General features: G+C 41.0%; 1 protein-coding gene across 1 annotated transcript in view; it reads left to right on the top strand.

Annotated features, from left to right (window-relative positions):
- Nucleotides 1-27,442, top strand: part of snx25 (sorting nexin 25) — a 98,072-nt gene that overhangs the window by 43,114 nt on the left and 27,516 nt on the right. Inside the window, exons 6-13 of the mRNA XM_034182325.1 lie at nt 2,102-2,288; nt 3,843-3,913; nt 10,574-10,764; nt 11,025-11,156; nt 19,024-19,173; nt 19,278-19,403; nt 19,544-19,711; nt 24,597-24,728. Of these exons, the coding sequence (XP_034038216.1) occupies nt 2,102-2,288; nt 3,843-3,913; nt 10,574-10,764; nt 11,025-11,156; nt 19,024-19,173; nt 19,278-19,403; nt 19,544-19,711; nt 24,597-24,728 (1,157 nt within the window). The remainder of the gene's footprint in view (nt 1-2,101; nt 2,289-3,842; nt 3,914-10,573; nt 10,765-11,024; nt 11,157-19,023; nt 19,174-19,277; nt 19,404-19,543; nt 19,712-24,596; nt 24,729-27,442) is intronic.

The raw sequence follows: 27,442 nt of genomic DNA on the forward strand, positions 1-27,442 counted from the left end.
GCCGATGGCTGGCTTGAAAGTCTGCGCAGTTAACTTTTCAGCAAAAAAAAAGTATGTTTCTATCTCATATCATTAAAGTTATTTATAATTAAGCTTGGTCTTAGCCATCGTATACGACGGTGTCAGCACCAGCGGATTAACTTCCACTTGTAGATGTAGCGATGAACTGTGTTAAGTGGCAATGGTTTTCTAAGTGTTCCTGAGCTCACGCGGTAAGATCCTTTACACAATGATGATGGTTTTTAATGCAGTGCTGCCTGAGGGATCGAAGGTCACGGGCATTCAGTGCTGGATTTCGGTCTTGCCGCTTATGTGTAGAAAGTTCTCCAGATTCTCTGAATCTTCTAATTATATTATGGACTGTAGATGATGGAATCCCCAAATTCCTTGCAATTGAATGCTGCGAAACTTTGTTCTTAAACTGTTGGACTATTTTTTTCATACAGTTGTTCACAAAGTGGTGAACCTCGCCCCATTTTTGCTGAGCCTTTTGGTGATGCTCCTTTTATACCCAATCATGACACTCACCTGTTTACAATTAACCTGTTCACCTGTGGAATGTTCCAAACAGGTGTTCTTTGAGCATTCATTAACTTTCCCAGTCTTTTGGTGCCACTGTCCCAGCTTTTTTGAAATGTGTTGTAGGCATCCATTTCAGAATGAGCAAATATTTGCACAAAAACAAAAAGTCTGTCACTTTGAACATTAAGTATCTTGTCTTTGTGGTGTATTCAATTAAATATAGGTTGAAGAGGACTTGCAAATCATTGTATTCTGTTTTATTTACATTACATACAACTTCCAAGCTTCATTGGAATTGGGGTTGTACTAGCATGTTGCCCATGGGGATCCACAGGCTCTAGATTGGGTAAGACCCCCTGACACTTGCATGACTTTGAGCCGCTCCCTTGCACGCAGTTCATCGTGATGATCCCACCTGCTGTTTTCCTAGCTGGACACCATGCTTTGTTCAGCTGGATGCCATGCATTGTGTGCTGGACGCTGTGTATATAAAATAATTATTTTGTTGTGGATTAATCATTTTCTCTCTGAGTTGGCTGTTGAAAATGCCTCTATTCACTTCAGGAATCACAGAGGACTATTCTTCTCTCGCTCTCTCTCTCTCTCTCTCGCTCTCTCTCTCTCTCTCTCTCGTGTGTGTGTCCACTTAATGAAGTGGAGAATGCATTGGAACCATCCAAAAGGTAAGTATTTGTAATGTCTGTATTGTAATGGCTTGGTAAAACGGTTGCATATTCATTCTTTCTCATAGGCAGTAGTGGGCACGGTTCTGCTAATTCGCTAACCGCTAATTATCAAAGCTAATGTTTTCATTATTGGATTAGCTTTTCAGATAACTTTGAAAACCATCACCAGACCAATTGTCTTCTGATAAGTTTTGGTCTGATAATTTTTAGATCGCTAATATGTTTTTGCAGGTGAAGTGAATAAATCTGAAACAGTTAAAAAAAAAAAACCTTTATTAAATCTGATATCAAAGATTTTAGCACTTACCTGTTAAAATGTTTTGTAGCAGAGAAACAGCTCTATTCTCTGTAAACAGAGGAACGCTGGTTTCAGGAGAAACCACTCTATCCTCTGCAGTCAGAGGAGAACTGGTCACAAGATAATTGCTTTTAACACCATACTAACTCACTGGCAATATCACCCAAGTCATCCAGAGGCATACAGGTTTAACTTATGGTTAAAATTGTAACTAAACTAATTTCGGACTTGTTATTTAAATTAACATCACTTCTGAAGTTTTATAAGGCCTAGTTCAAAAACAGACTAAAGACTGTGCACGAAGGTTCAAGGTTGGCTCATGCAAGCACACGTGATTCAAATCCATCAGGTTTTTGCAAAAAATAAAAAGGTCGGATACTTTTCTAACAGACCTCGTATATCCACTTTGTTCTTCCTGTTGAGAGCATCATGATAGCTTTGGCAGATTCCTACTCATTTTAAGGGATTTCTGTGAATTTGTACTTTTATGTATGTATAATATATATATATATATATATATATATGTATGTATAATATATGTATGTATGTATGTATAATATATATATATATTTTTTTTAACTTCTATGCATTCCAGTGTTGAAGCCTTTGGTAGACGTTCTCAGTAATCCAGACTCCATCAACACGATGCTGCTTTCTCAGCTGGAGCAGAGGGAACAGCAGGCTGAGCAGCAGAAGAAAGCCTACACCTACGCTGCCTCCTATGAAGACTTTATCAAACTGATATCAACTTCCACTGATGTCAACTTTCTCAAACAACTCAGGCATGAGACTTGCAACAAACACACTCGCACAGATACCTGCACTGCCTTATTAACACCACTGTGTCTTGTACCTATGCAGACTTCCACAAATGCATCAGAAACATGTAAATATGTCAACCAGACTGTGTTTACCATTCCTCTGTTTCCTGCTGTGAGATTGCCATGGGAGCAGCTAGTGTCTCAGCTGCACCACACACACATCTAAATTTGAAGGAGCTGTGACATTGCTGCATTACTGAGCTTTTTCTGATTTATTTGAACACTTCTGTAAATATGGTCTAGATTTTCACGCTTCTGCTGTGGAGAAAGTCAGACATCCGGGACATTGGTCATATGACCTGCATAGCAACACGGTCTCCATTTTTTCAATAAGTGAAAACACAGTGAACTTCCCTGTATGTTTTGTAGCAGTTCGAGTGATATCAGAGCTGTGTTGCTGGCTGTACAGCCAATTAATAGCAACATTAAGGCGTAAAGCAGTTGGCAACATTTTTCTGCTGAGCACAAAGTAACACTGTCACCTGTTTTTAATAACTCCATTCACAATTAATCAGTAAGATGTTCTCATTTTGTAAAACAAACGTACTGTACTGCAAGTTTGACCAGTCAATTATTCATCAACCTTTGTCAAAGCAGTTTAAAATATCATTTGTGACTCACCTGTCTGCTGATTAAAGTCGCTAACCGGGACGCTTGTCTATTGTTGCAGGCAAGAAACGAAAATCGTTCGCTGTGTCACAATGGATGGTTTTTTATTCGTTCCTCATTAGCATGCCCTTTTCGTGAGCCAGCGCATGATCCGGTTCGCTGGTGTGGACTGGACCAATAATATCTCCCATTTTGCCAGTTCATAAACTGAAGTTACTGTCCCTCATGTAAAGGAAAAATAATAATAACTAGGACTGCAAGCAGTCATATCTGTGTGTTGTTGTGGGACTTGACTGATTAAACATTGTTCCTCCAAATGCTGCTGCTGTTACCGGCTCGCCGCAAAGCTGAAATTACGGCCCCTTGTGTAAAGGAAAATCAATAATAATATTCTTTGTGCGTCATTTTTGTGGGACTTCACTGATTAAACACTTCTCCTCCAAATGATTCTTTCTCTGCTACTGCTGCCACGGTCTTTTACTGACTGCACGTCTCCCCTTTGGGCTGCAGGCCAGACTGAGGAGAGGCTCCTTGTCCGCTTGAGCCGGCAGCTTTTCCAGCCGGGGTCCGAATGTCCAGGTGTTTGCTTGCATCGGGTTGTCTGCTGGAGCATGTTTGAAGCCAGGTTGCCGTAGAAAATCACAAACAAATACAAACTCTCTTACGATAAGAAAATAACAGTAATGTGATGGTGATGACACGCCGTTTGCCAACTCCTCACCAACAAAATTATCTTGGTAGCTCATTTTACAAGTGAAAACTCTCCATTTCTGTTGAGCTTTACTAACTTCCCGACCATGTGCAAGCATGTGTGAAATGCACACATTCACCAACGTGGAAATGGTGCTGTTGTTACCATGACAGTCACTCAACCATGCTGTCTCTCTCTCTCTCCCCCCCCCCAAGGTATCAGATAGTGGTAGAGATTATTCATGCCACCACCATTAGCAGCCTGCCTCAACTCAAGAAGCAGAAAGGTACAAACACATGACTGGTTGCTCTGAGAGTCAAAGGCTGTATTATTATTATTACTTTTTTTTTAACAAACATGCTTTTTGAAGAAGAGTGATTTTTAACAATGCATGTTCAAAATACACCTTTTGCTCACTTTTTCTGGTAGTAAGACCATTTCAGCCCCTTGTGGTTGGTCTACATTTCCCGAGATACTGCATATTGCGCTTTTCTTCATAGTACTGGATTTTTGTCACCAAGATGTTGTCCCAGGTCCTAAAATTTAGAACACAATCCAAATGGACTCGTAGAACTCCTGTCCAAACCTCAGCTCGTGTAATTTTTATAAAAATACCTTGTTCTAACTTGGTCCGGAATTGCTGGACATTAAATGCACCTGATTGAAAATGCAGTGCACCAGAACACAACCTGAATGTTGTCCTCCTTTCAGATGGTGCTACTTGGCACACACAGTGCTGAGTAATGCTTTTGGCTGACCCCTTTTGTTCAGGGTCGCCACAGCATATCCAGCACAGACCTGCATTGGAATTTGGCACAGGTTTGATGCCGGATGACCTTCCTGTTGTAACTTCAGTTTTTACCTGGAGAAACGGGCACAGCCCCTGAACTTCCTCAGAGGTCCTCCATCCCAGTACTAACCAGGGCCCTCTCTGTTTAGCTTCTGAGGTCTGACAGGATCAGGCTGACACAGAGCAGAGTGACTGCAGTGCACACAGTGCTGAGTGTTAACCGCTCCTTACTGAGCAATGAATATTGAAAGAGCAGCAATAAGCCGTCTGCTGTTGTGTTGATCAGCGCTCCATAAAATGAACAGACCTCTGTGTTCTTATGTACAGGACCCTCACAATTACCTTTTTAAAGTTTTGCTCTGTGCATTTGAAAAAACAAACAAACAAAACACAGCTCTTTTTAAAAGAATGGCATTCATGAGTGAAAATACACAATAAAAATCTGACACATGCATGAAGCTCACCGGTTATGCCAGCTGTATTGTGGTTATTACCACAAAAGCTTTGTGTGGGATGACGGCATATGTGGCGCGCCGGCTGGACAGTCAGTTACTCAGAGCTGTGACGGGCGCACATCAGTGCAACAGCGCCTCTGTGGAGATGGCAGCTGGGGGCTTGCTCTGTCCACTCCACGCATCGGCCTGGTATTGCAGTATCTCCAGGAACAGTCCACTTCCATATGGCGGCACGGTGGCTTAGTGATTACCACTGATGCCTCACAGCAAGATGGTAGTGGGATCGCTTCCTGCCCTTTCTGTGGGTGTGCTTGGGTGTGTGCATGGGTTTCCTCCTGGCACCCCAGTTTCCTCCCACATTCCAAAACCTGCTTGTTTGGCTGCCCACTGCTCCTAGTATGTGTGTATATGTGTATATGTGTATATATATATATATATATACACACACACAGTGAGGAAAATAAGTATTTGAACACCCTGCTGTTTTGCAAGTTCTCCCACTTAGAAATCATGGAGGGGTCTGAAATTTTCTTCTTAGGTGCATGTCCACTGTGAGAGACATAATCTAAAAAAAAAAAAAAAATCTGGAAATCACAATGTATGATTTTTTTAATAATTTATTTGTATGTTACTGCTGCAAATAAGCATTTGAACACCTACCAACCAGCATGAATTCTGGCTCACACACACCTGTTAATTTTTCTTTAAGAAGCCCTCTTGTTCTGCACTCTTTACCTGTATTAATTACACGTATTTGAACTTGTTACCTGTATAAAAGACACCTGTTCACACACTAAATCAATCACGCTGTTATGTGTCGACGCGGGTTGAGGAGCGGACCTGCGTCCGACGGAACCCAGCGCCAAAACAACCAGAAAGCGGTTCCAATAACAAAACAATTTATTAATTTCACCCTCTGGTGCAAAACAAGGTGTATAAACAAAAAATGCGTCAGTCTGGTGGAGTGAAGGCTGGCACACTCTCAAGCGCCTAAAAGGATCGAAGCCTGGCGCTTCTGGACTCACTTTACCGCCAAACACCCCCCAGGTGGACACGACAAACCGACTCTCTGCGAAGGATAGAAGAGGTGAGGTAAGTCAGCAGTTACAAGCAATATCCTTCAAAAGGCACACACTATCAGCAACACATTCAGGTCTGTATTTAAGCTTTATGTAAATGAGCAGCTTCTCACAACAGGTGGAGGATCAGTTGTCCGCACGCCACAGCAGCGAGAAGCTAGCCGCACAATTCTCATCACAATTCAAATATACTGCGTAACAAAATACCAAGTCACTATCAACAAGTAGTCAAACAATTAATCACCTCTGATGTGTGCTGACAGCATGTGTCCCTCACCCTTCCTGCTTCACAGGCACGATGTGTCAAACCCAGGCACGGTCCTCAGCGTCTCACAAACGAACATCACAAGGTCGAGTTCCCGGCAATTCTGCTTGAATCACACATGGCTTAAATGCAGAACGCCATCTCATTATCTGCTTCAGCTGAAAGTCTTTAAGGCTGCACGAATGCAGAACGCCATCTCATTATCTGCTTCAGCAGAAAGTCTTTAAGGCTGCACGTGAGCACCATCCACAGGTGCTGCACATACTGTTGATGAGGGTGAAGGACTCTTCTGCCAGCACCTTCTCCACAGACAAATCAGTTTTCATACCACCTGGAGAGCAAAGAAAAGAAAAGAACACCAAAATGTCCAGCCACACACCCCCAACACACAACACACACTCCAACCTGTCCACCATAGCCAAGACCAAAGAGCTGTCTAAGGACACCAGGGACAAAACTGTAGACCTGCAAAGGCTGGGATGGACTACAGGACAACAGGCAAGCAGCTTGGTAGAAGACAACAACTGTTATGATTATTTATTAGAAAGTGGAAGAAACACAAGACAACTGTCAGTCTCCCTCGGCCTGGGATTCCATGCAAGATCTCACTTTGTGGGGTAAGGATGATTCTGAGAAAGCTCAGAACTACACAGGAGGACCTAGTCAATGACCTGAAGAGAGCTGGGACCACAGTCACAAAGATTACATTAGTACCACATGATACTGTCATGGTTTAAAATCCTGCAGGGCAGCAAGGTCCCCCTGCTCAAGCCAGCACATGTCCAGGCCCGTTTGAAGTTCACCAGTGACCATCTGGATGATCCAGAGGAGGCATGGGAGAAGGTCATGTGGTCAGATGAGACCAGAATAGAGCTTTTTGGAATCAACTCCACTTACCATGTTTAGAGGATGAGAACAACCCCAAGAAAACCATCCCAACCGTGAAGCATCGGGGTGGAAACATCATACTCTGAGGGTGCTCTTCTGCAAAGGGGACAGGACGACTGCACTGTATTGAAGGGAGGATGGGTGGCGTCATGTATTGCGAGATTTTGGCAAACAACCACCTTCCCTCAGTAAGAGCATTGAAGATGGATCATGGCTGGGTCTTCCAGTATGACAGTGACCCCAAACACACAGCCAGGGCAACTAAGGAGGGGCTCCGTAAGAAGCATTTCAAGGTCCTGGAGTGGCCTGGCCAGTCTCCAGACCTGAACTCAATAGAAAATCTTTGAAGGTAGCTGAAACTCCAAAACTGGAAGATTTGGAGAAGATCTGTGTAGAGGAATGGACCAAAATCCCTGCTGCAGTGTGTGAAAACTTGGTCAAGAACTACAGGAAACATTTGACCTTTTTAATTTCAAACAAAGGCTACTGTACCAAATATTAACATTGATTTTCACAGGTGTTCAAATACTTATTTGCAGCAGTAACATACAAATAAATTATTATAAAATCATACATTGTGATTTCTGGATTTTTTTTTTTTTAGATTATGTCTCTCACAGTGGACATGCACCTAAGATGAAAATTTCAGACCCCTCCATGATTTCTAAGTGGGAGAACTTGCAAAATCGCAGGGTGTTCAAAAACTTATTTTCCTCACTGTATATATATATATATATATATATATATATATATATATATATATATATATATATATATATATATATATATAGTGTGTACAATGACAATAAAAGCTATATTATTATTATTATCTGACCAAACACTAAAGGCAGGCCAGCATTGATCTGAATCTTGCGTTCTTCACCCAAGGTGTCATGAACCAGTGTTCATATCTCCTCTGTAGCACATAGTGCACTGTTCTTGCCAGTGCCAGTAGTGCTGACAAAAACACACACAAAATCTGCTGTGGTGAGATGAAGCTCATCGAAATGTTACATTTTTTGCTTGCTTCACCATAAGCTTGATTGATTTAAGCCTCATTTAATAGCCTGTTGGAGGTTCATTTTGGAGACTCCTGACATCTACTGGTCAAATAATTTATTACAAATTAAACCACAGAATTTCTGTGGTCAGCAAGAAATAATTATACTCATTATTGACAAGATGTAGAAATGACGACTCAAAGACAGCCAACACTTAAATCAACCGCTGTAGACCAATCTGCCGTTTAAGATTTTGATGTTTAATATGTAGTAAATACTATTAATTCTTAAGAATAGACAGATATTTTTGTGATTAGTCACTTAAGGCCTTTTTTTTTTAATTTCTTGATTGGAAATGGTGAGAACTAGCCTGGCGCAGTCAGTACCGACCCCGTTTATGTTTTATTTCCAGGGTCAGTACTATTGGATGCAGACAAAACTGCCTCTGGTTACTATTGGAGGTGCATACAGCCAATCAGAGCATGACTGATGTGACACATCCAGAGCAACAACCAGACGAGTGTCAACAAATGTGCAGTCAGGAATGAGGCTAGCACATCTTTCTCACAAAAGAAGCCCGCAGAGCTGTTAGCTGTTCTTCTTTTACAAACTTCATATTGTCAAGGTGGTTCAAAACAGAAGCGAGAGCCGTTTAAAATAGTGGCTCCATATCAGCGCTCCTCATTGAGTCATTGCCCATGGGTCAAACCATGGGCAATGGGTCAAAATACCCATTAGAACTCTCAAAAATGAGGAGCCCTGTTGATTTGGAATCTGAATTCACTGTTCAACTTTAGAAAATATGTAAAGGAAATGCAAATTACATAGGAAAAGGGCCCAGATTTATCCATGGACCTGCAACCAGATCAAGTGTGCAGACCTTTTATCAACTGTCCTCACAGATCGCAGTCCGTTATCCCACAACATGTACATGCAGACACCGCTGACCTAGAGAATTCAAACATTCGCTGGTGTGTGTGTGTGTGTGTGTGTGTGTGTGTGTGTGTGTGTGTGTGTGTGTGTGTGTGTGTGTGTGTGTGTGTGTGTGTGTGTGTGTGTGTGTGTGTGTGTGTTCACAGATACAGTAGTGTTCCGAATAATAGTAGTGCTATGTGACTAAAAAGATTAATCCAGGTTTTGAGTATATTTCTTATTGTTACATGGGAAACAAGGTACCAGTAGATTCAGTAGATTCTCACAAATCCAACAAGACCAAGCATTCATGATATGCACACTCTTAAGGCTATGAAATTGGGCTATTAGTAAAAAAAAAAAGTAGAAAAGGGGGTGTTCACAATAATAGTAGTGTGGCATTCAGTCAGTGAGTTCGTCAATTTTGTGGAACAAACAGGTGTGAATTAGGTGTCCCCTATTTAAGGATGAAGCCAGCACCTGTTGAACATGCTTTTCTCTTTGAAAGCCTGAGGAAAATGGGACGTTCAAGACATTGTTCAGAAGAACAGCGTAGTTTGATTAAAAAGTTGATTGGAGGGGAAAACGTATACGCAGATGCAAAAAATTATAGGCTGTTCATCTACAGTTATCTCCAGTGCTTTAAAATGGACAAAAAAAAAAAAAACAGACGCGTGGAAGAAAACAGAAAACAACCATCAAAATGGATAGAAGAATAACCAGAATGGCAAAGGCTCACCTATTGATCAGCTCCAGGATGATCAAAGACAGTCTGGAGTTACCTGTAAGTGCTGTGACAGTTAGACGCTTGTGTGAAGCTAATTTATTTGCAAGAATCCCCCACAAAGTCCCTCTGTTATATAAAAGACATGTGCAGAAGAGGTTACAATTTGCCAAAGAACACATCAACTGAGAAATGGAGGAATATTTTGTGGACTGATGAGAGTAAAACTGTTCTTTTTGGGTCCAAGGGCCGCAGACAGTTTGTGAGACGACCCCCAAACTCTGAATTCAAGCCACAGTTCACAGTGAAGACAGTGAAGCATGGTGGTGCAAGCATCATGATATGGGCATGTTTCTCCTACTATGGTGTTGGGCCTATATATCGCATACCAGGTATCATGGATCGGTTTGGATATGTCAAAATACTTGAAGAGGTCATGTTGCCTTATGCTGAAGAGGACATGCCCTTGAAATGGGTGTTTCAACAAGACAATGACCCCAAGCACACAAGTAACCGAGCAAAATCTTGGTTCCAAACCAACAAAATTAATGCCTCGCAGATGTGATGAAATCATGAAAAACTGTGGTTATACAACTAAATACTAGTTTAGTGATTTGCTAATAAAACAGTTTGATAGCAGTGTGCATATCATGAATGCTTGGTCTTGTTGGATTTTTGAGAATCTACTGAATCTACTGGTACCTTGTTTCCCATGTAACAATAAGAAATATACTCAAAACCTGGGTTAATGTTTTTGGTCACATAGCACTACTATTATTCTGAACACTGCTGTAGGTCAGACCTCTTTAACCATGGTAACTGTCTCTTGCAGAACGAAAAGGCAAAGAGTCGGCAGCTATGAAGGCAGACCTGTTGAGAGCCAGAGACATGAAACGATATATCAATCAGCTGACTGTCGCTAAAAAACAGTGTGAGAAACGGATCCGCCTCCTGGGCGGTCCAAACTATGAGAACAATGAGGAAGGTGGAATTGAGGACAGTGATGAGCCTCAAAGTCAGAGGGTGAGACTTGTTGAATGATCACCTTAGAAACGGTCAACTCTATAAAGTTTAACTCCAGAAAACTATTATTTATAAATACTTTTAAAGGTATATGTGTGATCATGAAGGTTTTGAAATGCTGATGTTCTCTCTGTGTACCAGAGTTGTCTTTTTTAGAATGATTGATGAGCAGCTTTACCTGGATATTACCTCATGTGTAGATTTACACTTTGGATTTATACACAGTGTATTTTTAATGTATTCTCTTTCATTCTATCCAGATTCTTCAGTTTGATGATATCCTGTGTAATCCAGGTTACAGGGAACATTTTAGAGTCTATATGGAGAGAGTTGATAAAAGAGCTCTGATCAGCTTCTGGGAATTGGTGGAAACACTGAAAACTGCCAACAAGGTGACAGACACGCACATTCCACTGTGCTAATAACACTGATCTGTATATAACACTAGATAGCTCATTGGCCAATATTTTTGAAGCAAACCGGCCGCCATATTACCACTCGAATGTTCCGCTCCTGAACGCTCTTTTCTATTGATCTTTAACCAGGCGCACGCAACTTTGTTCTTTGTGATTTTGTCAAAAAATGCCTTCATGTGCAGCTATAAATTGCGCAAATTGCCAGATCAAAGGCTGTGGACGAACATTTCACCTGTGAGTATGATTGAAATGGAAAGGAATGAACATTAATATGGAGTGTTCTAGCCATTATTCCAGCATATAGGCATGGATAATAATAATTTATAATTATAATAATAATACTAGGAATAGTAAGATGTGGCTTGTATGTAGCCATGTGTTGCATTTTGTGTTGGATAAACTATTTTAAGACATTTATTAAGTCTACTTTTGCATAGTTTTGGAGCTTTAAGCGTTGTTGCTACGAACTTTATTACTAATATTAGGCTGAAGCTTATAGAGCTGTGTGTAATAAGTACTGTCATTGCAGGGAAAACCAACTTTCCTGCAGCTAGTTAAGTGGTGTTTTATTCTTTCAGTGCAACAATTAAAAATTCCACTATTGCTATATTCATCATGACTTTTGTTATCCATCCACTTTTGTTATTGTTCCCTTTTGTTCATGATGGGATGTGTGTGTGTGTGTGTGTATATATGTATATATATATATATATATATATATACACATATACATACACTCAACAAAAATATAAACGCAACACTTTTGGTTTTGCTCCCATTTTGTATGAGATGAACTCAAAGATCTAAAACGTTTTCCACATACACAATATCATCATTTCCCTCAAATATTGTTCACAAACCAGTCTAAACCTGTGATAGTGAGCACTTCTCCTTTGCTGAGATAATCCATCCCACCTCACAGGTGTGCCATACCAAGATGCTGATTAGACACCATGATTAGTGCACAGGTGTGCCTTAGACTGCCCACAATAAAAGGCCACTCTGAAAGGTGCAGTTTTGTTTTATTGGGGGGGGAAACCAGTCAGTATCTGGTGTGACCACCATTTGCCTCATGCAGTGCAACACATCTCCTTCGCATAGAGTTGATCAGGTTGTCAATTGTGGCCTGTGGAATGTTGGTCCACTCCTCTTCAATGGCTGTGCGAAGTTGCTGGATATTGGCAGGAACTGGTACATGCTGTCGTATACGTCGGTCCAGAGCATCCCAAACATGCTCAATGGGTGACATGTCCGGTGAGTATGCCGGCCATGCAAGAACTGGGACATTTTCAGCTTCCAAGAATTGTGTACAGATCCTTGCAACATGGGGCCGTGCATTATCCTGCTGCAACATGAGGTGATGTTCTTGGATGTATGGCATAACAATGGGCCTCAGGATCTCGTCACGGTATCTCTGTGCATTCAAAATGCCATCAATAAAATGCACCTGTGTTCTTCATCCATAACAGACGCCTGCCCATACCATAACCCCACCGCCACCATGGGCCACTCGATCCACAACATTGACATCAAAAAACCACTCACCCACACGACGCCACACATGCTGTCTGCCATCTGCCCTGGACAGTGTGAACCGGGATTCATCCGTGAAGAGAACACCTCTCCAACGTGCCAAACGTCAGCGAATGTGAGCATTTGCCCACTCAAGTCGGTTACGACGACGAACTGGAGTCAGGTTCCCTGAGACGGTTTCTGACAGTTTATGCAGAAATTCTTTGGTTATGCAAACCGATTGTTTCAGCAGCTGTCCGAGTGGCTGGTCTCAGACGATCTTGGAGGTGAACATGCTGGATGTGGAGGTCCTGGGCTGGTGTGGTTACACGTGGTCTGCGGTTGTGAGGCTGGTTGGATGTACTGCCAAATTCTCTGAAACGCCTTTGGAGATGGCTTATGGTAGAGAAATGAACATTCAATACACGAGCAACAGCTCTGGTTGACATTCCTGCTGTCAGCATGCCAATTGCACGCTCCCTCAAATCTTGCGGCATCTGTGGCATTGTACTGTGTGATAAAACTGCGCCTTTCAGAGTGGCCTTTTATTGTGGGCAGTCTAAGGCACACCTGTGCACTAATCATGGTGTCTAATCAGCATCTTGATATGGCACACCTGTGAGGTGGGATGGATTATCTCAGCAAAGGAGAAGTGCTCACTATCACAGATTTAGACTGGTTTGTGAACAGTATTTGAGGGAAATGGTGATATTGTGTATGTGGAAAAGTTTTAGATCTTTGAGTTCATCTCATACAAAATGGGAGCAAAACCAAAAGTGTTGCATTTATATTTTTGTTGAGTGTATATATATATATGATACACACATAGGATGTCTATTTTTTCAAAAACTATATGGATTTGAATCACGTGCGATTACATCAGACAAGCTTGAACCCTCGTGGGCATGCAAGAGTTTTTTCACACCTGTCGGTTGCGTCATTCACCTGTGGGCAGGCTTTGAGTGAGGAGTGGTCCACCCCTCCCGTCTGTTTTTTCATTGTTTAGGAATGGCTCAGACTGCCGCTTTGCTTGATCAAAATTTTTTCAGAAACTGTAAGGCACATCCGAGTGGACACCATTCGAGAAATTCAGCTGGTTTTCCGTGAAAATTTAAAGGGCTGATGAGAGATTATGGAGTGTTACTGTCGCTTTAAGGACAACCCACGGAGCCGGAGGGCGCGCCGTGCTCCAAGCCGCCGTCGTCAGCCTGTTTCGAATTGAAAACTTCCAACTTTAAGCCTCTGTTGACCCAGGACATTGTGAGAGAGCAGAGAAGTTTCAGAAGAGGTCGGGATCAGCAGTTTATCTGGACATTCCACTGTTAAAGGAGATTTTGTAATAAAAGACATGCGGATGGATTCGCGCATCGGCAGGCAGCCGCTCATGGCCCGGCGCCACAGAGAAACACCTCAGTTGGAAGCGTTACCGGACAAGTTGGAACATGCCCAGCTGTTAAACAATTTCTCGGATACTCACTCGACTGAAAACCATCGAAAGCCTCCTGAATTTTACGAATGGTTATCAACACAGAGGTGTTTCTCTGTGGCGCCGGGCCATGAGCGGCTGCCTGCTGACGCGCGAATCCATCCGCACGTCTTTCATTACAAAATCTCCTTTAACAGTGGAATGTCCGGATAAACTGCTGATCCCGACCTCTTCTGAAACTTCTCTGTTCTCTCACGATGTCCTGAGTCAACAGAGGCTTAAATTTGGAAGTTTTCAGCTCGAAACAGGCTGACGACGGCGGCTCGGAACACGGCGCGCCCTCCGGCTCTGTGGGTTGTCCTTAAAGCGACAGTAACACTCCATAATCGCTCATCAGCCCTTAAAATTTTCACCAAAAACCAGCTGAATTTCTCGAATGGTGTCCACTCGGATGTGCCTTACAGTTTCTGAAAAAATTTTGATCAAGCAAAGCGGCAGTCTCTGAGCCATTCCTAAACAATGAAAAAATAGACGGGAGGGGTGGACCACTCGTCAGGCGAATGACGCAACCAACAGGCGTGAAAAAACTCACGCATGCCCACGAGGGTTCAAGCTTGTCTGACGTAATCGCACGTGATTCAAATCTATATAGTTTTTGAAAAAAATAAAAAGGTCAGTTTCTTTTCTAATAAACGTCGTACATACAGTGAGGAAAAGAAGTATTTGAACACCCTGCAATTTTGCAAGTGCGCAAGTTCTCCCACTTAGAAATCATGGAGGGGTCTGAAATTTTCATCTTAGGTGCATGTCCACTGTGAGAGACATAATCTAAAAAAAAAAATATCCGGAAATCACAATGTATGATTTTTCAATAATTTATTTGTATGTTACTGCTGCAAATAAGTATTTGAACACCTGTGAAAATCAATGTTAATATTTGTTACAGTAGCCTTTGTTTGCAATTACAGAGGTCAAATGTTTCCTGTAGTTTTTCACCAGGTTTTCACACACTGCAGCATGGATTTTGGTCCATTCATCCATACAGATCTTCTCCAAATCTTTCAGGTTTGGAGTTTCACCTAAAATCAAATCGCAGGGTGTTCAAATACTTATTCTCCTCACTGTATATATATATATATATATATATATATGTTTGTGTGTGTGTGTGTGTTGCTGATGATTACACAAAACTTGTATAAACTTTGATTAAAGAATCGTAATTTTTAGAATTGAGTATTTGTCCCAGTGAGATATGAGTAATTGGGAACAGAAGGGGAGAAAGTGTCAAAGTACTAAAAGAAACAAGGAAATAAATAAAATAGCTGATCATGGCAGATATAGATTAGGAGGGATGAAGGTTACATTATCTGGAGAACAAAAATAAGAAAATGAGCTCGGCTATTACTCAAAATTGTTGACATTCTAATAAGCCGTCTGTGTGCGGTCCGCATAACTTGCGAGTGGTAAGATGGCCGGCAGTTTACTTCAGTTGTTTGTATGGAGTGTGTGGGCCAATGAGCAATCCAGTGTTACATACAGATCAATGGGTAATAACTTAACAGGACTGCCATGTTTGTTTTTCTCACTGATGTGACTGCTACATCTACTTTTTTTTTTTTTTTTTTGCCTCCCCCACAGTATTATGTAATACTGATTCTTTTTAGTTTCCCCTTCATTGTGCACATTTAATGAGAATTAAGGTTTGCACAGCAATTCATACAGCATGTCACAAGAGTGGCTTGTCCTCTTTACACCTTCCTTTGTCTACTGATGAATCCTACTTTGTCTCTTCTAATATTCACACAGAAACCATCATGTATTGTGTGACTGAAAAAAAAAATTTATGATGGAATGTATATTCCAGTTTGTTTTTGTTTGTTTTTTTATATAGAAAGTCTATTTTAAAGGCATACAAATTTGAAGTGCTACCAGTGATGGTCTGAAGACGAGAACAAAACCCCTTCATGGTTCTAGCTGTGCATGTATGAGGGTTACAAATTTCTGCCTCCCAGGCCACAGAAGCACACCACACAAGTCCCAGTCTCCTTTGTGTGGACATGCTTTAGCAGGGTTTCTGAAATTCAACCTTGAAGAAATACATGGCTGTACGTGCACCCTGAGATCTGTCAGTGATAACTGGTGGGATTCTGACAATACATATGCCCATTAAATTTTGCTTATACCCAAATATATTGTTTGCGCAGATTCAGTTGTTGTTGGGGTTATTGAAGCTGAAACTGAGTGATCCTAGTCTTTCGGCATTCTTTAATATGAAATAATACTTAGATTGTTCTTTCTAAAGCAGGTATATTTTGGCATGGAGGGGAGGGTTAAACACAAATGCAGGACTGTGGTAGGGTTACAAAAATAATGAGCACATCACTGAACTTAAGCTTTTTGCAGTTCTGAGCGCCTCACATTTTTTTTGTGTGTGTAACACACCTTGCATTTTTGGTGTTGGTAGTGATTGGGGATGTCGGCGAGTACTACTGGTCCTGACAAAATTGTAGGAGTCACACTGTAAAATGTTTATTCACTTTTGAAATACATTATAAAGTGTTAAAACTACATACTGCAATACATATATTTCAGGTTGTCTGCAGTTCGTAAGAAAATAGTATTGTATTTAATCAGATTTCACCGTAGGGCTGAAACGATTATTCGAATAACTTGAATAATTCAATTACAAAAAATGGAGGCAAATTCTGTGCCTTAAAGCTTCGTTTAACGTTGTAGTACATGTGGCAGGCCTGTGTGTGACGCTGCAATGTCCCCAGAAAAACAACAAAAGAAGACTAGAGCATGCGTTCAGGCCGCGTAACGGCTAATAATTTAGCCCTTAAAGCTACCGCTTTCCACAGCGACTCGGAGTAAAATAAGGCCTTTTAAGAGAGGGTCCACACTGATCAGACGTACTGCGCATTTAAAGTGAAGGAGTGTGTTTGTCTGTTTGTAAAAAACACACAGTCTGCTCCACGATGTGAGCAACTATTGACCCGATGGCCAGGTACCCACAGTCGAAGCCGGCTGCTGTCTGTTTTGTTCACACTCGCACTGAGTGTTTTGCTTTTTAATTTTCACTTTTTTGGGGGCAACACACAACGCTTCACAAACACGGTAACATTAAAAAGAAAAAAAAAAAGTGACTGCGAGGAATGCATGTTCAACCTCCAACTGAAATGCATCACGTAGGGTCCCAGTCCACCAGCCTTAAAAAAAAAAACTCAAAATGGTTAAATTTTACAAGTTGGGAAAAAAACTGAATAGAAAGCCACAACCCATCACCATTTCAGTAAAATGTCAAGACTTGGGCACAGCAACATTGTGACATTGCTTAGGGAGAGCCCTGGACTATTGATGTTGTTTAAAAACGCAAAAGTACTTTTTATCCGATTACTGATTTATCACCAGAATAATCAATAGAATACTCAATTACTAAAATAATTGATAGCTGCAGCCCTAACTCCCCGAGTTAGGGAAGTGGGTACTGTATTTTCTTTATTAACCGGCCATTAACTTTTTTCAATCTGTGCTTAGACCCGGGACTCGCAGTCTGACGGGCACCTGCTAAATGAATCGGACACTGTAAAAGGCTGTAATTTACTTTTATGGTGTCCCTCCTCCCTCTCCCATCATATTTTAAGTTTGTGCATTGCACACACCGATTACATTTTGATCATGGATGTTTGGCAGAAACAAAGCTCTCGATTTACCGATCGATCTACGTTCTGATCCTCACCTATGGTCATGAGATTTGGCTCATGACCGAAAGAACAAGATCACGAGTACAAGCGGCCGAGATGAGTTTCCTCCACAGGGTGGCTGGGCGCTCCCTTAGAGATAGGGTGAGGAGCTCGGTCACTCGGGAGGAGCTTGGAGTCGAGCCGCTGCTCGTCCACGTCGAAAGGAGTCAGTTGAGGTGGTTCGGGCATCTTTTACGGATGCCCCCTGGACGCCTCGCTGGAGAGGTGTTCCGGGCATGTCCCATTGGGAGGAGGCCCCGGGGAAGACCCAGGACACGCTGGAGGGACTACATCTCTCGGCTGGTTTGGGAATGCCTTGGGGTTCCCCCGGAGGAGCTGGGGGGGGTGTGTGTGGATCGGGAGGTCTGGGTGGCTTTGCTTGAGCTGCTGCCCCCGCGTCCCGACTCTGGCTAAAGCGGAAGAAAATGGATGGATGGATGGATGTTTGGCAGAAAAGTCCAAAGATATGACAAACTTCACGACATGGACTACAAAGTCGCTCAAATGACCCGCAATTCATGGAAGAAACTGTACACCTTACCTTTGGGCTGGAGGTTGACTGTTTGTAGAAAGAAGAGCTCATTGAGGGACTAATCCAGAAAAAGTATAATCCAGAAAAATTGCATAAAGATGCGACAGAGAACTTTAAAACTGTCACTTTTCACACACTCTTTATTAGCAGAAAAACGATAAAAAATGTACTCCGGAGTACTTCTTTTGACAGCTCGTGCAATCGTATGAATGCAATGAAACATCATATTGTTATAATTTATGTAGACAGTCGTAAATAAAGCGACCGCGCACACCTGCTAAATACAAGGTTTATTCATTTGTTGTTCATGCAGTGCAGAGGTTGCTGTTCAGTATGGCTGCGTGAGCATGTATCACGTGATCCGTGGCGTCACTTGCACACCATCTGTTTGGAGTATGTGGTTGAAGATGAATAAATGAATGAATTAAAGGTCATGTTTGACCCTTGCTGCCATGTCAGTGTTTGGAGATTTAAATTAGAATTTCTGTTAACCCCTTGATGAAGTGCAAAATTTTCAAGCGCTACATGGTTATTAAATTTTACGGTGCCTTAAATATTTGCACAAAGATAACATTGTAGTGCCGCAAAGAATGACCTGAGTGACCGTGTGTTTATTTGTGTATCTCACAGAATGAGGTACCTCAAATTGTAGGAGAACTCTACCAAAAGTTCTTTGTGGAGAGCAGGGAGATCCCAGTGGAAAGAGTCCAACTCAAGGAGATCCAGCAGAGTCTGGTGGGAAACAGAGGAACACAAGTGTTTGTCCGACTACAGGAGCAGGTAACGGCTGTTTTGAAAGTTCAGTCGTACAATCACTACAAGACAGTAAAAAATGTCAAAAGCATCTGAACAGATCTGTCACAATAAAACATCTGTGCTTGTAGGTGACTGAGACAATGAGAGAGCGTTACTACCCTTCCTTCCTGGTTTCTGACCTCTATGATAGGCTGATCCGTAGAGATGAGGATCACAGCCAATCACAATGTAGCACTGGAGAAAAGGAGGATGAGGTCAGATATACAGAGACACACACACACACACTTTAAAATGGAAAAATGTTTTTCTGCTGACTTTTCACTTACTTAGTTTGATCAGATTGTGTCATGTGTTTGTGCAGTTCTGTATTGGTCTGTGTGCCTTTTGCGTGCAGTGTCAGGAGGGGCTGGACACAGGAGAGGAGGTGTGTGATGAAGGTAGTAAAGGAATCAACGAGCAGGCCAGCTACGCTGCTACTAAACTCTGTCAGCTGTACGACAAACTGGAATACAAGCGACAAGCACTGGGCTCCATTCAGAATGCACCCAAACCAGACAAGAAGGTATTAAAATGACAACACGCAGTCCCGGGCATTGGAATGTTATGCCATCTGTCAAATATCTGTCCAGTACAAACCCTTTCAGCGAGTATTTCCCCTCAGTAGCTGAGATGAATGTGACCAAAGGAAAAAAACAAACAAACAATTTCAGTGGTAAAATAAGTATTGAACATGTCACCATTTTTCTCAGTAAATAAATTTCTAAAGGTGCTATTGATATGAAATTTTTCCCTGATGTCAGTAACAACTAACTCAAAATATTAAAAAAATATGAAACTGAATAACATAATTCTTAGTATACATACAGGTGTGCATGTTTGTGGATCTAAACTGTTATATTATTTGGGCATGACGAACGTATGGGAAATATGAATGCACACAAGTTGCCCATGATACATGTGTGTGGGGGGAAAAAAAAAATTAATATATCATCAAGTTTAATTGAATATAGGTAAATGTGCGTGCATGCATGCATGGGCTGGGTGCCCATGGGTGCATGTATGTGGGTTAAAAGTGTTATACTGTCACATCTCATTGAATCTAGTGTGTGTATTGGTGTATGCAAGGGTATTTGATTATAGAGGTAGTGCATTTATGTAAATACATGTTGATATGTATAATGCAAGGTGTGTGTTTATATAGGTATATATGATCTCAATTTTTTTTTTTATTTATTCTTGTCTGCATAGTCAAAAATAAAACATGTGAAAGGGGGTAGAAAATATAAGTTTTACTTAATTCTACTCCCTTTGAGTAATGTACAGATTTTCAAAGATGAATGTGCGCAATGTATAAATGTTTTTAACTTGCTCAATAAAGTATTCATCATACTAACAACCCAAGTAATCAATACACACAAAGAAACAAAACCAAATAAATGCAGAAATTAAGTTATGTGTAATAAAATGGAATGACACAGGGAAAGATTATTAAACATGCTTACTGAAATTTATTTAAAACTTTGTACAAAACCCTTTGTTGATAATGAATCTTCAAGATGTCTCCTGTATGGAGAATCTAGTCTCATGCATTGCTCAGTTGTGATTTTGGACCATTCTTCCACACAAACAGTCTTTGGATCTTGAAGGTTCTTCTATGTTCTTAGGGCTTGCCATAGGGTTTCTGTTTGATTCAAGTCATGTGATTGGCTGGGCCATTCTAGCAGCTTTATTTTCATTCTCTGAAACCAATTGATAGTTTCCTTGGCTGTGTTTTGGGATCACTTGTCTTGCTGAAATGTCCACCCTTATTTCATCTTCATCATCTTGGTAGATTTTTATCAAGAATGTGTCAGTACTTTTTTCCATTCATCCTTCCTTTAAAATGTAGGACGTTTGCCAGTTCAGTGTGCTGAAAAAAGGTTTTCTGAAACATGTCCTTGCCTCTTGAACAACTCTTCTGATAATTATTTTCCAGCGTCTGTCAGAAATCTTGCGAGGAACAGCTGGTCATGTCCGGTTTATGGTGAAATGATTTTCTTTCCACTTTCAGATTATGCTCCCAACAGTGCTCACTGGAACATTCAGAAGTTTAGTAATCCTTCTGTAAAAAATGTCATCACTATGATTTGCAACAATAATGTTGCAAAGACCTTGGCTGTGTAAACAAGCCATCTCAACTCATCTTTCCTCTGTTTTTCACTATTTTTTTCACCATTACACCATGGATAGGGTTATAAATAGCTAAATTAATTAAAAAAAACTATGTCACTAAAACATTACTTAATTCGTTTCAGAAGCCGTGGTAGGACCATGAAAAAAGTGACGGCCGAGTTTTCCTCTACAATCCCACAGCAGCGTTAAAAAAAAAAACAAATTCTGATAAAGTTAATGGCGGACATTATCACTAAGGGTACGGTTATAAATAGTAAAATAATAATAATAAAAAAAACTGCGCCACTAAGACATTATTTATTTCACTGTGGAAGCCCACAGTAGATCTCAACAATCGCACAGCAGTGTACTGTAACATTTTGTTTTTGTTTAAATCTTCATCCCTCCACACGGGAGCACCATTAGATGTAGCAATTTATATTGAATAAGTAATTAACTCCCAAATTGAATCAGATTCAACTAGGCCCAATGTAACGGGTCACCAAAATAATTAATTTAGGGTTTAATACTTATTATTTAATCGGTAATCGGGGGTTGAACCCTTTGTTAATAGCATAGGTACTATAATTTAAACATTAATTTATCAGTCTCAAATTAATTAATCAGTCTGTATTTAATTTAATCACTCTCTGATCTGAAGTCTGAATTCTCATGATACGGTTGACCAAGAGTTTCCTTCTGTACGCAAAATAAACCACAGCAGGAAATATTTACAATTTATTTAGAATTTCTGCAAGAAATTAACATTTTACTGGCATTTTATGGACAGTGATTGAAAATAAGTTCATTCATGGAAACAGTTTTCTTACTCATGCAACGTTGGAAGAAAGTAAATCAAGTAAATAAATCTGATTGGAATTTAGTGATGAATTTTGAAGCCAATTATTAAGAAAAATATTAAACATGAATATGTTTAAGAAAAGGAGCCACAGGGTTAAATTTAGCCACTTTGTATCCATAGACAACAAACTCTTTTTGTGGAACTGTCGACTGGGTCACTTAGCTGCTGTTGAAGAGGTTTTGGACGGTCCGATCCATCCGTTGTGGATATTTCTGCTCTGGGCAGCGTGAGCTCACCTGGGTCAGAGGGGTTAGCCAGAGGTGTCCCAGAGTGATCCCAGGACTTGTGTCGGCTGGTTTTGCCGACGTTAGCTGCCTGCCGTCAGGTTTGAAATCAGCTCCATTGTCAGCTTGCAGGAACCCAGAGGTTGAAGGTGTTTGTTGAAAATGGGGTCTGGTAGCTTTAAAAATTGTTAGAGCCAAATTAAAGTCTTTGTGAATTTAGAAAAAAGGTCAACTTTAAGAGCATTGAAAATTATAACGAAAAAGGGAAAGTCGCTTTTCTGTAAATTTGTTCTTAATTTGAAAAGCTCAGCTCGGAGGTTCTCTTAAAAATTCAAAAAGACTTGATGCACCTTAAAGCGTCAGGTTAAAACTTTGTCAAAAGGAAAGAATGAATGAATGCCACATGGTAGCTTAGCTTAGCAATGGGCCCTTGGCCCAAAATCAAATTTAAGCATTTACAAAGAAAAAGAGAAGAGCGACAGAGAGACCGTGGAGAAGAGAAGGAGGCAAGACTCTGTTCTGACTTTTAAAGGGGGACTGATGTCACCAAACTCCGCCCATTTAGGGTGTGTAACTTTACAGAAAGCTTCATGTCTTCCAAAAGAGGGAAGACAGAAATGATTCAACTATTTAAACACATTAATTAATTTGAAATACTATTTGTTCTCAGACACTCAAATGGACACCCATTATTAATAGACACTTAAACACTCCATTTGGTTAAAACAGAATACTTCATCAACATGTTGACACTGCAAAAACATCACTTAAACACACATCAGTTAAAAATGAGCACATGTCAGTAAACTGGAATGATTACATGCAAAGCACTTTGTTTGAATAATAAATGCAAACAACATTATAAGTCTTTAGATATAAATGAAAGAAATACTGACCTAGATTTTTACTTCAAACCAAAGGTCTTTTTCTTTGCTTCAAACAAAGAAAGTAGTTGGTCTTGAAGACTCAAAGATTTATGGCCCCATCTTGTCGTGGGGGACGTTTTGCAGTCTTGAGAGGTTCCTGCCTTAGTTTGATCTTAAAGTTTGGGTTCTCCTGACCTGGAGAAGCTCAGATTCTGACATGAAGCAATTATAATGTCATGTAATTCATAATGACCGAAATTTAACCGATAAAAGAGGAGGCTTCCCTTTGAAGAACTTTGAATTATAGCTTTGATTTTTTTTTCTCTGCGAAGCAGTGTTGGACCATCGGGGGATGTCTCCAAAGCTTATCTGAAGATCTCCAGATGACTTGGGAATTTCTCAACTGGGAGTGGAAATGCAGTCTCTGTCTCTAGTGAAAACTCAGGTTGTTGAGACAGGATTAATATATTTTATTTAATCAGGGCAAATCAAGGCCATGGCTCTACAGTACACAAAATTCAATAAAGTAAATTATATGAGCGAACCTGAAAGTTTTTTTTTTGCCATGCTAATGCTCTCCTGAAGCATTTATTCAAAATAAAATCTGAAGGACCTAAATGACATGGTGAGATGCTGATGAGCTTCGCTCATTCATGTCCGCAACATATGCATATTAGACATTTTGACTAAGGGTACGGTTATAAATAGTAAAAATTCAAAAAACTGCGCCACTAAAACATCACTCATTTCTTTACGGAAGCTGTGGCAGGACCATGAAAAAAAGTGAGAGTCGGCTGAGTTTCCTTCCACAATCTCACGGTAGCGTACACAAAATTAAATAAGTTAATAATGAACATTATCACCAAATGCTATAATAAATATGTAAGTCTGCAATCCTCAATTAACTTCAGTCCTGAGTGTCCTTACACGTGCGGTGATCATGTCCTCCATGATTTATAGACATCTGTGGTTTCATTTCTTTGTATGTGTGGTTTACTTCGGTTGTTACTGAAATCTGGGGAAAAGATCATGTCGATAGCACATTTAGAAATATATTTACTGAGAAAAATGGTAACATGTGCAATACTTATTTTACCAGCTGTATACTATGTATCATATTCCTGCAAAAATGTGACCCAAAAAAAAAAGACAGTTATATGTATCTTATACCTGCTTTTACATCCACAATCTAACTTTTTGTTCAGGAACGTTCCAACTTAATATCTTAAGAAGTTGAACTTTCATTAACCGTTAATCTTGCGGCTTTTTATCTTTTTTTTTTTTTTTTTTTTAAATGTGGGCTGTCCATGTGTATTTGCAATATGTTATTTTGTGTGTTTTCAGATCGTAAGTAAACTCAAGGAAGAGATCAGAGTGATGGAGAAAGAACACAGTGAACTGCAGCAGCATATCACCAGGACTGACTGGTGGTGTGAGAACCTGGGACACTGGAGGGCGACTATTACTACTGCAGAGGTAATACTTCCTGCACTGGTAACAGTGGTACAATGTAGGTGAGTGGTCGCCATGTGATTTAGTCTGTGCATAGAAATAAAGTATATCTCAATGCCCACCCCATTTTTAATAGAAAGAGACATTTATTAGGTCTACTTATGCATAGTTTTTGAACTTTAGGCGTAGTTGCTACGAGCTTAATTACTAATATTAGGCTGAAGCTCATAGAGCTGTGTGTAATAAATATTGTCACTGCAGGGAAAACCAACTCTCCTGTAGCTACTTAGGTGGTGTTTTATTCTTTCAGTGCAACTAAAAAAAAAAAAAAAATCCTATCTTTGGGCAGTTTTGTCCATTCCTCTTTGCAGCACCACTCAAGATCTGTCAGGTTGGATGGGGAGTGTCGGTGCTCAGCCATATTCAGATCTCTCCAGAGATGTTCAATCAGATTCAGGTCTGGACTCTGGCTGGGCCCAGAAAATTTTTTTTGTGAAAATGTTTTCAGAAACTGTGTGAGACAGCCAGGTGGAGACCATTCGCAAAATTCAGATGGCTTTCAGTGAAGATTCTATCGGCATCACACAGATTAAGGACCATTACAGCCAGATTAAAGATGGCCCACACCGGCGGAGGGCGCGCCGCGCTCCGAGCGGCCATTGACAGGCTGAAACGACCAGATCATTTCCAAAGTGAAGGCTGTGTTGATCCGGGACGTCGTGTGACTACCAGAGAAATCGCAGAAAATGTGGACATCAGCACTTTTGCGGTACATTCCACTGTTACAGGAGATTTTGTAATGAAAGACGTGCGGAGGAATTTGTGCGTCGGGACGGAGCCGCTCATGGCGCACAACAAACACCTTCGTGTTGGAAACCATTCGGAAGATTCAGACGGCTTTAGGTGGGTTTTCAGTCGAGTGAGTATCCGAGAAATTGTGTAACAGCTGGGCATGTCACAACTTGTCCTGTGAGACTTCCAACTTCTGGTCGTTTCAGCCTGTCGATGGCCACTCGGAGCGCGGCTTGCCCTCCGCCGGTGTGGGCCGTCTTTAATCCGGTTGTAATGGTCCTTAATCTGTGTGACGCCAATAGAATCTTCACCGAAAGCCATCTGAATTTTGCAAATGGTTTCCACCTGGCTGTCTCGCACAGTTTCTGAAAAAACTTTCATGGAGCAAAGCGGCAGTCGCTCAGCCATTTCCCTGACAATGAAAATCCAACGAGGGGGCTGGACCAGTGCTCACTCATAGCCTGCCCACAGGTGAATGACGCAACCGACAGGCTTGAAAAAACTCACGCATGCGCATGAAGGTTCAAGCTTGGCTGATGCAAGCACACATGATTCAAATCCATATAGTTTTTGGAAAAAAATAAAAAGGTCTGTTACTTTTTGGACAGACCTCGTATGTAGACAGGCGTGTACTTTTCCAAATCGTGTCCAATCAACTGAATTTACCCCAGGTGGAGTCCAATTAAACTTTTAGACATAATCAGATAAAATACTTCATGTGCAGTTTTGGATTTTAAAACATAGGACTTGAACAGAGTTAAACCAGCCGTAGACAACACAATGATGAGATATGAATTCCCCTCACACTAGGATTGTAGATAAACGCATATCGTATTGCAGCGTGTGTGGAGTCATTATGTCATGATCATGTGTTGGTGAGCTGGGACCAAATCCAGCAGCTGACGCTTGTTAAAAAATCCTGCAATGCAGCTGGTATTGTGAAATCAGGTTCAGCTGATGAGGCAAACTGCATGGCGTTACATACGTTATGACAGGCACAGGTGCATGTGCACACACACACGCACGCACTTTCCCAGATTTATGCCTCAAGACAATCCTGTCTCAGAGGTCTACAGACAATTCCTTTGACTTCATGTTTGGTTTGTGCTCTGACATGCACTGTCAGCTGTGGGACCTTGTATGTAGAGAGGTGTGTGCCTTTCCAAATCATGTCCAATCAACTGAATTTACCCCAGGTGGACTCCATTTAAGCTATTAGAAACATCTCAAGGATAATCAGTGGAAACAGGAGGCACCTGAGCTCAATTTTGAGCTTCATGGCAAAGCCTTTGAATACTTACGTGTATGTGATTTCTTTTTTATTATTATTTTTATTTTAATACATTTGCAACAATCTAAAAAAAAAACTTTTTCACATTGTCATTATGGGGTATTGTGTGTATAATTTTTGAGGGGAAAAAATTATTTCATCCACAGTGGATAAGGCTGAAACATAACAAAATGTGGAAAAAGTGAAGTGCTGTGAATTACTTTCTGTAATGCTATACCAGTTGTTTGCTTTAAGCAAGAGGCAATAGGATGGTTAGGTTAGGAAAGATGGGGTTGACTATCAGCCCAGCAGAGCATCGGCCAGAAATGGGCCCATTGCTCCCCCCAAAATAAACCTTCTTAGTTAAACCTTTTGGTGCCCTTGATAAAGGATACCAGGTTTCTTTGCTTTAGTTCCCCAGTCTGGTCAGATTCCAAGACAGGAGCCCATAAACCTCTGCCTCAGTCTACCCCATACTGGGCATTGGCCCAAAAAGTGGAGAGACGCCTCAGGTTCCTCCCCACAGGCTGTACATGTACTGACCTCTTGGAGTCTCATTACCGTTCTGTCTGTTCAAGAGGTTGCGACCTGTGAGAGTCCCAACCACTGTACATATTTTACTTCTACGCAGGCCAACTAGTTTCCTGGAAAACCTTAGGAGCTGTCTTGCCTGCCT

This window comes from Thalassophryne amazonica, chromosome 11, assembly GCF_902500255.1.
Source record: "Thalassophryne amazonica chromosome 11, fThaAma1.1, whole genome shotgun sequence".
In the NCBI taxonomy this organism is placed as follows: Eukaryota; Metazoa; Chordata; class Actinopteri; order Batrachoidiformes; family Batrachoididae; genus Thalassophryne; species Thalassophryne amazonica.